The sequence below is a fragment of the Pectinophora gossypiella genome, chromosome 20 (genome assembly GCF_024362695.1).
Source record: "Pectinophora gossypiella chromosome 20, ilPecGoss1.1, whole genome shotgun sequence".
Taxonomy (NCBI): domain Eukaryota; kingdom Metazoa; phylum Arthropoda; class Insecta; order Lepidoptera; family Gelechiidae; genus Pectinophora; species Pectinophora gossypiella.
Window position 1 is genome coordinate 1,935,098 of NC_065423.1, and position 13,674 is coordinate 1,948,771.

The window sequence follows — 13,674 nt, forward strand, 5'->3', positions numbered from 1 at the left end:
ATAGAAGAACTAACCTAAAATAGATTACGACCGTATTGGCAGGTGATTTGACCAGTCCAATATTCATTCTCAGTCGAGCACAAAGATCGTCCTTTTCAAAGTAGACAAAACGGTAAGTACCGAGTTTTGTTATGTATACAGCAATGTTGTATTTAGCATCCTCAGCCATGCGTGGCGCGTCTTTTTGTGCGCCCGCGCACGAGTCAACGAACTCGGCAGGCCTTAGTAATGTTGTTGTACGTAACTTCATGTGGCTATGTTTGATCAAGGTTACGTGGCAGCCTTCTTTACGCACATTGATGAATTACTATTAAGTACCTACTTATTTCTATCTAACGCGTGATAATATAAGGGTGATGTCTAAGTCAAAGATAAATTATAAAATGACTATCTGTTACCAGTAGTTATGTACCGTTCCCAAGAATGTTCCCGTTGTAAAAACTCTTTAATAGTAATTACCCTGGCTATGTGTATTGTATTATGTCTTATCTGCCCAAAAGTGAGGTTCTTATCGTGTGGGTTATGAGGTGGAATACCAGTAACCAGCCTCATCAACCCTGGTAACAGGGTTATGATTGAGCCGCCAAAGGCCCCTAACAGGGCTCATGTAACGATTACTTACCTTAAGTACATCAGTAAATAGTAACCGGGACCAACGGCTTAACGTGCCTTCCGAAGCACGGATCATCTTACGTTCGGACAATCAGGTGATCAGCCGGTGATGTCCTAACTAAACTAAGGATTACAAAGTGATTTTTGTGATATCTCCCCACCGGGATTCGAACCCGGGACCTCCGGATCGTGACTCCAGCGCTCACTGGACCACAGAGCCCGTCAAAAGTGAGGTAACAAAGCTCTTTATCACGTTGACAGTCCCATACAAAATGTTTTGACTTCCTCGAGTGAATTTCTTCCTTGAATGAAGATATAATCTAAATAAAGAAGCTAGTGTTAAATTCAGTGTTATAAGAGAGAGATGTGGTGTAAAAGACGATATAGTGACTAAAGGTGACTAAGACTGAAAAAGGAATGTTAAGTTGGTTTGGACACGTAGAGTAGAATAATAAAAGGAATAGGAAAGCCTATATAAAGCGAAGGTTGGTGGTAGGGCTGACAGAACAAGACCTAGAATTATGTATTGACCAATTTGGAGATGTCCTTAAAAAGGTTCAGTACGATCTACTCTGAACCGGCGTGCGTGTATGAAACGATTGATGAATGTGAAGGAAGCAAGAGAGGTGTGTCAGGATCGAAGCAAATGGAATTCCATAGTCTCTGCTTACCCCGGCGGGATGTAGGCGTGAGTTTATGTACTTATGTATGTAATAGGAGCTAGTCTATTGATCAAAACTCAATCTCAATTTTGGTTTTAACTTACCAAAAAGTACGTAACAATGAGAACGTCTTATGACGACTTCGCCATAGATAGTTTGTCAGTAAGTACCGCAATAAATTAAAAGAAAATAAAAAAGGTGATAAATAATATAAAATTTACTCTGTTTGCAACGAGTGCAGAATGCCATCCTACGTTCAATTGCGAACGCACCATGGTTCAGCAAGAATGAAGAAATACACGAATACCTTAACATTCCAACCGTCGCTGAAGAGATCAAAAATTACCAAAAGAAACATCTAGAGCGGCTAGCCGATCATCCGAATCCCCTCGCATCAGAGCTTATAGACCTCGCAAATGTGGTGAAACGACTGAAGAGAAGCCATGTCGTATAAAGTGGGAGGCTGTGACATTGGTTGTGACTCCTGACACGTCATCTATCCACTTAACGAAACTGCTTATAGTCTAGAGGACTGATTGTAGTTTAAACCAAGAAAAAAAAAATATAAAAAAAACCTTTAACAAAAATGATATTTTATTCCATTTAGCTTTTCAGCCAAAACATACATACAATAACGTAAATATAGTTTTTATATGAGATTTTATTTATTTACACAAGACTTATAAAATCCATTTTATACAAAATCTAGTTTTTGATGCACTTTTATTAACTTAAAATAGTTATATAACATGGAATGACACTTACTGAATGAAATTATATAATAATTGTTGTTAGTCTCTTCCAGAAATCCCTTTTTGTTATTAGGTACTTATTGATTTTAATTTGGGACTAATCAATATAAGAACTCACAAACTGCTTACTTCAAAAGTTTTTAAGTCATAATCTTTTTGCTTAGACGTTATCCCGTTTCTCACAGGGTCCGCTTACCAAACCTATAAACTTGACAGGTCCGGTTTTTTACAGAAGAGTCTGTCTGTCTGACCTTCCAACTCGAAGGAACAGCCCAGGGGGGTTAAAATGGCCACATCGAAGCAATTCATCTAAGAAAGCAATATTGCTATTTGACATCTGTTTGCATTGCGCACTTACTTTTATATGCGCAAATGTCACTATGCAATATTGCTTTCTTAGATGAATTGCTTCGATGTGGCCATTTTAACCCCCCTGTACAGATAAGGTCACATACCTCCGAATCGCAATTATTGGGTATGTGGGTTTCCTCATTATGTTTTCTTTCACCGTTGATCACGTGTAATCATTTATGATCCGAAAGTTAAGCGCCGTGCTAGGAACGAACCTGTGACTTCACTCCCAACTCCAACTGGGTTACCACGACTCTTTGTAATGTCACTTATCCAGTGTGAGACACCTAAACTGCCTACGAAAATGAACTACGATTTTAAGTATGTAATTTGTCAATTCTTATATTATTAAGTAAATATGCAGTTGAATATTCAACAAGCTTTCTGTTTTAAACACAAAATATTGCGTGAATTCACCATACATTCACCATACTAGTCTATACAAAATGCTTTAGAAACGCTGTATGGCAAAATTAGCTTCGACGTTCGAAATTAATTTCAACACCACCTCTCAACCCTATCGGTAAGCTCCATGCTATCTACGTCGACGCGACAAATAACGCTAGATTCGACCAATAGCCGTACGGTGTTTATCTACGTAGGCAGTATACGCTGCGCTCATTGGTCGAAGCCCTTGTATGTAGTATTAATCAGTACGACGAACAGTTGAGTCAGTACAATTAGTGATCATTTTTTAATAAAGATAACATTTAAAATAGCTTCTAGCTAAAGAAATAGATTTAGTGGATCTGTCGAAGTACGTAAGCTAGTGTTGTGACATTTTTGAAATAAATAAATAAAAAATAAAAAAATAATAAATAAAATCCATTAGCATAGTGATGTATCAGTCGAGATTAGGCTGATCGATTCTTTTCTATGTAACAGTAGACAACATACGCTGCGTCTACTGGTGGACGTTATTTTGTCGCATTAACATACATACCATGCGCCATGCCGCGAAGGCAGAGATACATATATTTACATCCCAATCATTCCACACCTATTTAAGATTACACACAATGATAAAAGTATAAAAATTATGCTTTTTTGTACTCAATTCTCTCCACTTTGACTTCGTCGCCGAGCAGTTTGTACACATATGTTACCACGGTCGAGCTCTGGATGTCCATTAACACGAATGATGGGGTTGGATTTCTGTAAAATAAAGATTTATTTTAATTTTTGTGCCCAGGCATGTGATTGGTGGTATTTATGAAACTGAATATCTCGTAAGTAACTCTATAAGTAGTAGTAGAATATTTCCAGTATAGTGACTTTTTTCTAAGACTATTCAGGACTAATTCTCACCTGAACAAAGGACTGTACGCCCCAGTAGCAGAACCAGGATTTATATAGAACTTATTCTCATGCTCATAGGCTTCAAATCGGTGTGTATGCCCAGATATCAAGATATCTACATCAAGCTGTCTCTGGACTAGAGCGAGGGACTCTTCGTCCCCCCAAGGTACGACCTGGTGACCGTGAACCAGGCCAATACGGAACTGACCCACTGTGATCACTTTCTGTTCGGGGTATGTAGAGTTCTGAAAATAGAAGCATTATTATTTTCATAAATTAAATGAGAATAATTGAGACAGTTCTTTGTCAGGACATTGCAGGGTTAAATCACATGATTGTCCAGAAAAATATGGTGAGGCTTGACTGAGGGGAGGCCTGTGCCCAGCAGGAGGACTTATATAGAGAATTGCTTTTTTTTTATTGAATGAATTTTGTTACAATTTTTTACCAAGTTCAAATGAGGAAGTTCTAATGTTCAACTGTATATTTTGTTGCAGCTCGGTGAAGTGTGGGTGGGTCCATCCTGCAATAGATGTACCTCAGACTCCTGACTACCTCAATTGGTATAATTGAGATATAATTGTGCTTTTTTTTTTTTTGACGTGACTTATTGTAGATTTGCCGCAGATGGCATTAACTACTTGGCCGGACAAATGGGGAGCGCTGAAGGCTCTCACCCGGTACAACGTTTAAGACAACAGGCCTGAGGGTGCCCAGTTGGGCGCGAACCTCGGCTCAGGGCGTCGTCTGAGAGGAAAAATATTTGAAAGAATTAATCGACCCTAGTGGGTCGATAGCGATAAGCGCTGAATGAGGGAAATCGTCGACCACGCCGGCGGGGTCGGTATCGGGGTCCTGAAGTGTTTGGTGTCGCGAGCTGATTGGCTGCCTCTATGGCTAGAGTATAATTGTGCGTGAGCTTATATGTTAAAAATAATGAGCCTGTGAAGTGAATGAATCGTAATCAATTTAATTACCTAGATTTTTGTTATCTCAGTGTTTTATCAGGGGCTTGTTACAGAAATGGAAATTAGGATATGTTTGAATATATTATGAGGGTAAAACAAAAACAACACAACGAAGGACCACTATTCCTCAAAACTGAATATGTACTGGGTAATTGTGTACCACCTTAGGCCAAACTTCTCTTGACATCAGTTGAGATTTGTGGTCAAACACATCTTATATATAATAAAAAAAGGAAATGTTGATATACCCCATTATGAATAGCCTGATTATAATGACAGCAGGACAAAAAGACAGTCATACAACTCAATGCAAAACAGACATTTATTAGGAAAGTATGTATGTTTCAATGTAGAACATCACCAATTGAGAAATTGGTCAGTGTACTGCGGAACGGAAGGCGATTGGGGCAACCACCGTTCTACGCGCCCATAGATAGGGCGTCGTACCAACAAGAGCACAGCTCTTAATTAAAGAGAGAGAGAGCTATGTATGTTTGTATATGTGTGTAAGGTATTATGTATTGTTCTGGCCACAATCTAATCAAGCTATTTTTAATTTATTATAAGTTTGGGAGACTTGTTAATAAACTGTTTATGTAAATAAATAACTACACACACCTCATCGAAATCCCCTCGAACAACGTGGACATCACTGGCTAGAGTCTTCAGATAGTCATAGGACTCCTTAGTGCAGAGGTTTCCGGTGCACAGTATGTGCTGGATGCGGCCGGGGAGCAGCAGCTTCTTAAACTTGGGTGGCAGGCTGCTGCAGCGGTGCGGGATGTGCAGGTCTCCAAGGACTAGGACCAGCTGGAGATAATAATGATAATATATTTTTTATAGGCTTGTGACCACTATCAATAAATCTCATAGTTTTAAATATTTGCCATAAGAATTATGACATGCAAATAAGATAAAACAAATCTATTTATCATAGAAATTAAAGATTATTATTATTTCTGGAAACTAATATCGGAAAAAAATAGGTGCTAAATCACGTGCTAGTGAACACCAATCAAATATGTGACGTCACAATGTGGCAAACATTGTTGTTGTCAACGTTTTCATGCAACTGAACATGTTACTTGATATTATGTTCCAAAATTGACTTTATTGATACAAGAGAATAGGTCTACTCAATACCAATAAGTCATAGTAGGTATATCAATGAATAAGATATTCTGATATACCTTTTTGTGGTGGCAAATGTCTTTCTTTTGGGGTATACAATACAACACAAAATTACTTCAACAGGATTTATTTTGATGTATAATTTACAACAAATGTTAAAAGATGTAACTATTCTGTCATCGTCATAGCCAGTACATCATCACCTTCCAATAATATACGTTCTACCTCTTCGGAATTGAATTTGATCACACTAAAAACCCCACAAAATTTTAATAGTTGGTGGGAGGATTCACTACATAGTTAAGTATATCTCAAGTGCCAAACAACTTCGAAACGTTGCCTTTATATCTTATGTCGTTTTATATTACATTATAAACTCATTAAAATACAAATTGTTACCCTAAACCTGTTAATCAGCACTGATGAGCTTTAAGTGGTTCTCTTACCATTGTGGCGGAAAATACAAGAAGATATCCGTTTTTCTTCGAAACAAAACCTATATAAATAAATAGAATTGAAGTGGACGGGATATCCTTACACAAATAATGGGTAAATTATCTCGAAAACGCTATTTTCCCACAATTAATATTTCCGGACCCTATTTTTCTTTTTCGGAAATTGTTTGACAATTTACTTTTTATTTTTTTATCTGTGTCGTATCATCTTGTATGTGCATGTGTGGCATGATTTTATGGCCCTCTTTTAATACCACATCACAACTAAAACGGACAACGAAAACACACCTACGTATACTAAAAGGTGGTGGTGTACAATACAACTTATTGTAAAATTATGTGGCCCTGTGGCCCCCGAACTTAAGTGGGCGTTCATAAACACGTGGGTGAACGACCTTTAAAAAGCATGAATTCTAGTCTATGCTCCAAATGTTGCTAACGTATAACTTGTTACCTGTGAATGGGTAAACAATATTTAAAATTAGTTGTGTAAAATTATGGACAAAACTTATAACATAGTAAAGCGGAATCTGAAATTCATTAAAATGTGTTAAATCATTACGAATATGGCAATTTTTAGCACAAACATAAAGTTTTTTTTAATGTTCTGTTTCTAAGCGTTTATGTTATCTATTGTAAAGTTGTCCGAAACAAAATCAGTTTACGAAAAACAACTAATTTATAATTAATATCAAAATATAATTAAATTCCACTATTACATTAATCCAATACGTCCAAATTATGTAAAATAAGATTGATTGTTCAAGTAGGGTAAACGAGAGTCATGACTGGCAACGTTTCCTAGTTCATTCTCGTCTCGTCTATTATCTATGGCGCCGGAGCAAAGAAAAGAAAAAATTTCATGGTGTTGTGGGTGACACATATACGTAGAAAATTTTAGTGTAAGATTATCACATTGGCACCAACGGCAGGGAAATGGAATCAATGGAATATGAGCTCGCAAGAAACCTCACTCTGTTGTTCTTCGTGGAACGCCTGCTCGACAAAGGCGAGCCTCGGACGCTGCACGACTTATCCTGCCAGTTTGGTGCCAAAGGATTCACGAAGGAGATGCGACAGATCGCTGGCGGGTCGCAGTCGGGACTCAAGAAGTTCCTGGCACAGTACCCGGCGTTGTTCAACATAGACGGGGACTATGTCGATATCAACACGTTCCAAAAGCATCCCAGCGGGCTGGGCGCCTCATCGAACAACGACTACATCGAAGAGGCCAAAGAGTACTTCGCGAGCAAGATGGTGCAGTACGGTGAGGGCACCGAGGTGCCCATCAAGAGCCTCCTCGGTCACCGCAGCCAGGCCTCCCCGCAGGTACGTCACATCTCCGGACAACGCATCAAGGAGTTCAAAGAATTCCTGATGAAGCACCCCGACACTTTCCAAATCATCGATGACAATGTTGTTCTAGTCAGTGAGAATCATAGGCGGGGCAATACACACAGCAACTCCGAGCAGTTCCACAATTTGCCCGTGGCAAACATAAACACAGACACCGCTCAACAATTGCTCGACTATGTGGCTCAGTGCATAGAGGCCAAAGGCCCGGTGATGGTGGATCAACTCTTTCACTTGATTGTATCCCGTTTCCCGCAAGAATACTGGTATCAGATGTTTAAATCACCCGCTGACTTGAGCGCCTTTCTTAAGATATTCTCAGACAGTTTTCATGTTCAATCAAACCTTGTCACACTTATTAGTAAACCAAAAATACCTGTTATGTATCTAAATGCAAAAAATGTTAAAGCTAAGACTGAAACACCAAAGCCAGTTGAAGAGAAGCCGGCTTCACCGGTCCCTCCCATTGTAGCTAGCCCTACTCCTTCTGATGGCACAAAAAGCCCAGCAAACAGAATACTCAGCCCTACAGAATCTCCTCGTAACCCACAAGCTAATATTGCTAATCAGACATTGAAACAAAGAATCAATTCAATTGTAATTAAAAATTTGGCAGAAAACATGGTTAGAGATAGAGTCAACAATCATTTAAATGCACGAGCTCCTGAAGAGGTAAACGGCACACCGAGCTTGAGAAATAACATGATGGGCGAAGCTTGGCGCCAGAAAGTTCTACAGTGCACAACAGTCATAGCCAATGCTAGGGAATGTGCTACACTTATTGACAGTATCATGAATCCTAAACGTAATTCAAAGAGCATTGTTTCTTTTGATTGTGAAGGAATCAATCTTGGCTTAAAGGGAGTACTTACTCTATGTCAGATAGCTACAATGAATGGCGAAGTATACATTTTAGATATTATGGCATGCCCAAATATGGTTGTGGAAGGTAAAATTAAGGAATTGCTTGAGAGTGAAAATGTAGTGAAAATTATACACGACTGCCGAAATGATTCAGTCAATTTGCACAATCAATTTGAGATCACTTTGAAGAATGTTTTTGATACTCAGGCTGCCCATGCTGTGTTGCAATTGCAACAGCAATGTGTGCCTGTATACAAGGTTAAGAATTTAAGTCTAAATGCACTGTGTGAGCTCTATAATGCTCCAATGAATCCGATGAAAGAACAGCTGAAGAATGTCTATCGTCGAGACCAAAGATACTGGGCCAGGAGACCATTGACAAAAGATATGATCATTTATGCTGCTTCAGATGTCTTGTCCTTAGTCAATCCTGCTATTTATGCCTACATGTCGAGTAATATTAAGGGCGAGAATCAGCAACTATTTGAAGAACTGAGTAATGAACAAGTATTCATGCACATTCAACCCACAGAAGTGAAACTACGTAAGAGACAACGAAAAATTAACACCGAAGTTGGCGAATTGAAGTTGAAACTAGCAGAATCAACAAAAAATATTGTGTTGAGTAACAGGGAGATCAGGCTTCTGAGATATCTAGAACTTACTGAGGAGGAGAAGGAAAAGCTAAAGGGATGTCACAAAATCTCTAAAAAGCTGGAGAAGCTTGAAGCTATTGGCCAAGAGAAGGACTCTGATTCTGAGGATGATGAAAGGGAAAATGAGATGGCTAGCTTAGAGTCAAATCCTTCAGATTCTATCTCCTCGCCACATTCTACTCAGCCACCAAGTCTAACAGAGTCCATGCAAATGATGGACGAAATCCTTTCGGACACAAACATGGACAAGGTTGAGAAAATAAACCGTTTGGAAGCTATTTTGTCTGCTGTGGCGCCACTCAGCGGAGAATTAGAGGACAAATTCTCTCAAACTATGGAACAAACTCTTCCATTGCTCAAAAACAAGGACTGGTCTAACTTGAGCCAAATTCTAAACATAGACACAGATAGTAAACACTGTTGCTGCAGATGCCATAAACCGACATTCGACGATGTTCGATGCAATGATCTCAATGAAACCAAGAAAGCGGAGGTTGGTTCTCAGACCCTCAGCACGGGGGACATTGTGATCACAAGAATCCACTTCAGAGAAGAAGATAAGTTGAACGAAAGGGTCCTGGATGCTTCCCCCATGAGCAAACGGGTAGGGATCAACAACATGTCTTGATTTACTTCCGTTTATCTGAGTGCCACAGTTAAGTTTCGGAGCACCTTCTGAATTGTGATCGGTCCCATTTTTATTTATTTAAGTTAGATTGAATTAGAATCCCCATTTTTAGGTTAGAACTAGCATTTTTGGACGTGCGGTTGATCGAGTATGTTCTACTTTAAGGCGGTATTGTTTACGAACTGAAATTAGGTCAATGTTTTTAGTGTAAACTGCTTTAGTATAAAGAAAACGTATCATATCGACCAACATATTTTGTTCAAATCTAATATTTACACAGGTTTATCGATAAAAGTAGTTCGATTGATAGAAAATCGCTAGAAAATTATGTTAGAAAACAAGACGTGCTGAGAGAAAATCTGCATGTCCCGCTAAAAATGGGGTACGGCTATTGTGCCGGGGATAATATACCGGTACGAACGAGGTGGAATAAATTAATATGTGAGGTCGGCATTGCGAGTCTCGTGCGCCTACGCCTATATGCTCATTTGAGCGGAGATGAGCTCGTGCTCGAATAAATGCAACTGTAATCGCATAATAAATAAACGGCTACTTCTTTCCTTCAACTGGAATAGACAGTATTTGCTGCAAAGCAGTTTCAATCCCGCGCAATATAGTTGTCATCACTTGTCTTTCACAAGACAACCGTCGTATGTATTTTCTGGGATTGTGTTTTGATGGATTTCCGTAGCGAGTATTTCCACTTTTTTACTTATGTTTAACTTATTATTATGTTGGCTATTGCCTTGTTAAGTAACCAGACTTAAATGTGATAGTTTCCAAGGCCTATTTATCTCGGTTCTTATTTGAATTGTAAATAAGATAAAGCATGCAGAAATCTATACATAACAAGAAATCGCGATGATCGAGTGCGTTTCCGATATAGTGATAGTGTTTATTATTTATTTATATCACGAGATTTTTGTGTAGCTGAACAGTGCTACGGAAAGGAAAATGGCAATAATAAGTATACAATAAAGGTTTTTATTGTAAAATATTTATCATAACATTAGGAGTAGCATTTTAAATCGTGTTTAAAAATATTAAAAAATGGTTTAGGGTTAGTGTTAAACGAATTTTTATATCACGAAAGGAAGAGTAGAGGTGCTTCTAAAGTCTAATTTGTTTAATCATATTGTCTACAAACGTAGGTAGAGATGATGTAGATAGCTAAGTTTTATCTAACTTTTGTTTTAAAAGTAATCATTTGTGCCTTGAAGTCATATCCAACGGATGCCTTTATTAAAAAAGTGAATTTGTAGAACTTTTTATACGTATATTTAGTTGTAATCATACCATGTTTAGAAATATTTATTGTTTAGATAAATAGGTGAAAGTTTATACAAAACTAATGTAGTGTACAGTCTCCCACTTGAGTTATACCTTGTGTTTGAAGATGCTCCTAGTTTCACAGGTATAACTTACGTTGACGTTTGTATCACTAATACACTAATAAAAACTGCCTTAACTGTTTTTTGAAATGTTCTCTGAAAATAACATTTTGTATATCGAGAATAGTTGTTCTAAGCATGTTGAATCGTTTCGAATAGTTTATTTTTCTGTTACAGATAAAATACGTTATGAAATACTAAGTGATATTGTAAATCTACCTGCTTATACTAGATACTTAATAATTTGCTTTGTATTATCAATGGATCACATTAGCTTACTTAATTATGTATTGACGCATCAGTATTGTATCCAAAATTATTTAGTATTATAGCAGTTTTTGCATCTAACGCAATTAAAAAGAATGAATTTATTAGTCGAATTCGACGCTCAGATGAATTGAATCAAAATTATATATTTTCGGCCATATTGATTTTTTAAAATGTAGTTTTTTTTTTAATTTTTACTCACGTGCCTTATATACTTGCACAAGAAACGTAGATTTTTACATTTTTGTATTGTCTCCGAGACGTTTTTCAGTGCCACTACAGTTCATTTATTTTGACGAATATTACTTAAATTTTTCATACTTTTCCGAACTGTTTCGCCTCGTTAAAGGTTTACTCGGTAGTTAGTAGGTACTCGTTGAAATAAATGAACTGTAATATAAAGTAGTGAAATTAAGCAGCATTTTACATTAGTCAGTATTTTTATTCTAATCAGGTTTTTTCTAACAAAGAAAAATGTTTTTGGAAGTGTTATTTACCTACTTAATTCATTGCTTAGTATGGCGGTTGTAAGAAATGTTGCAAATAAGTTTACTAATTTGCACATTGTTTATGTTTATTATAAATAAAAAAAAAACGTTGTAAACTTACTTATTGTTTGATTTGATAACTACAACTTTCAATGAACTGGCATGCCAGTAGGTAGATGCTATCATTCCACTGCTGGGCTGGGCCTATCTCATTCAAACTGATCCACATTTGCTCTTGACGTGGCTCTGCCTACCCGATTTGGGAATGCAAGCGCGTATTTACGCATGCCGTCTGCCGACCACACGAATCACATTCCAACTTACATTATTTAATTATGTATTACATTCGTGTAACATTGTGAACGCAGTCTAATGTCGAGTTACCAAAGGCGTCATTATTAAATTCTATACCTACCTACTGTAAAAACTATCCAGTATTAAACTACCTACCGCAGAGAGACAACATCTGGAGTGATTATCTTCATGATAAAAGATAAGATAAATTTAAGACACTCAAGTTTCTCATAAACATTGATGACATCACTAAAAATGCATCTCATTGGTAAACAACGCGCTAACTTGCGACTAGTTGCGACCCAGGGTCGTAGCAATTGGCAGTCTTTATTACAGGTATATCTTACTAACAACTGGGTAGACCTCATTGATATTATTGCTGAGATGCCTATTTTATTCGCCCGGGTTATTCGTTCATTGTAAAATTAACAATTTTCAATCATCCGTCCCTTTCTTTTTCGGCGGGTAAGAAAATAACAGGTATAACTTAAAATAAAATTGTACTGTGTACTTGTCGTGAACCATACATAATCATGTAAGGTCACGAATTATCTGAATTCTGAATCACATTCCAAATCTGAAATGTGTCATAGTTATATGAAATACCTATGGGGCAAAATACCCACAAATGGGCAACGTGCCCATAGCTGTCTAAATATAGGGTAAAAAAACCAACGATGTTAGAATATGTGATTAGAATGTTTTATAGTTATATGAATACCTATGGGGCAAAATACCCACAAATGGACAACGTGCCCATAGCCGTCTGAATATAGGGCAAAAAGCCCACGATGATTGAATATGGGGTGAAACCCCGCGAATGGCCTCCAACCGCCCCTTACAGCCATCCCTGTCCACCTGATTGCCTTGATAAATTCATCTGATTACCTGATAAATCACCACAACGATATTACCTACTGCAATGTTTTACTGTTTGTTTTACTATCCGTTTTACTGTTTACTGTCTGTTGTTCTCTTTATCGATTTGTATCGGATAATACAAATATAGCATAACTGATATCGAAGTAATTAGGAAAATATATAAGTATTATAAGACTTAACTGAATATTCTTCCTGCACATCGACAAGAAGTCTGATAAAACTGTTGTTGATTGTTATACCTGAAAACACACTGTTTCTTCTCTAATCTGTTTCTGAATAATCTGAATATTCACTGATTTCTGTTCTCTCCTCTTAATGTAATTTCATTTGTTCCCTTTGTCGATTCATACCAAATAATACAAATACCTATAGCATAACTGATATCTAAGTAATTAGGAAAATATATAAGTATTATTAGACTTAACTGAATATTCTTCCTGTGCATCGACAGGAAGTCAAAACTGTTGTTGATTGTTATATCTGAAAATACACTGTTATTTCTGCTCTGATCTGTTTCTGAATAATCTGAATGTTCACTTATTTCTGTTCTCTGTTCTAATGCACCTTCTTTTGTTCTCTGAAAATTATTTAGTTTTTTTTTTCGTAATGACAGCCCGCCAA

General features: G+C 37.3%; 2 protein-coding genes across 2 annotated transcripts; one reads left to right on the top strand and one right to left on the bottom strand.

Moving 5' to 3' along the window:
* Positions 1 to 1,850: 1,850 nt before the first annotated feature.
* LOC126375948 (vacuolar protein sorting-associated protein 29) lies at positions 1,851 to 6,412 on the bottom strand. Its single transcript, XM_050023056.1, has 4 exons — positions 6,222 to 6,412; positions 5,263 to 5,454; positions 3,686 to 3,921; positions 1,851 to 3,532 (listed from the first exon to the last, which is right to left on the bottom strand). Exons 1-4 carry the CDS (start codon positions 6,222 to 6,224, stop codon positions 3,415 to 3,417), a joined length of 549 nt encoding a protein of 182 aa, XP_049879013.1. The 5' UTR covers positions 6,225 to 6,412; the 3' UTR covers positions 1,851 to 3,414.
* Positions 6,413 to 7,057: 645 nt separating this feature from the next.
* LOC126375863 (egalitarian protein homolog) lies at positions 7,058 to 11,323 on the top strand. Its single transcript, XM_050022929.1, has one exon. The coding sequence runs from the start codon at positions 7,167 to 7,169 to the stop codon at positions 9,729 to 9,731; it is 2,565 nt and encodes an 854-aa protein (XP_049878886.1). The 5' UTR covers positions 7,058 to 7,166; the 3' UTR covers positions 9,732 to 11,323.
* The last annotated feature ends 2,351 nt before the right edge of the window (positions 11,324 to 13,674 follow it).

What these genes read in the sequence shown, in the direction of transcription:
- LOC126375863 (XM_050022929.1), top strand. Translation starts at nt 7,167, where the DNA reads ATGGAATCAATGGAATATGAGCTCGCAAGAAACCTCACTCTGTTGTTC.
- LOC126375948 (XM_050023056.1), bottom strand. An exon ending in TTCGAGGGGATTTCGATGAG is followed by an intron (nt 3,922 to 5,262) that starts GTGTGTGTAGTT and finishes TTCTATTTTCAG; the next exon opens with AACTCTACATACCCCGAACA. An exon ending in GCGTACAGTCCTTTGTTCAG is followed by an intron (nt 3,533 to 3,685) that starts GTGAGAATTAGT and finishes TTTATTTTACAG; the next exon opens with AAATCCAACCCCATCATTCG.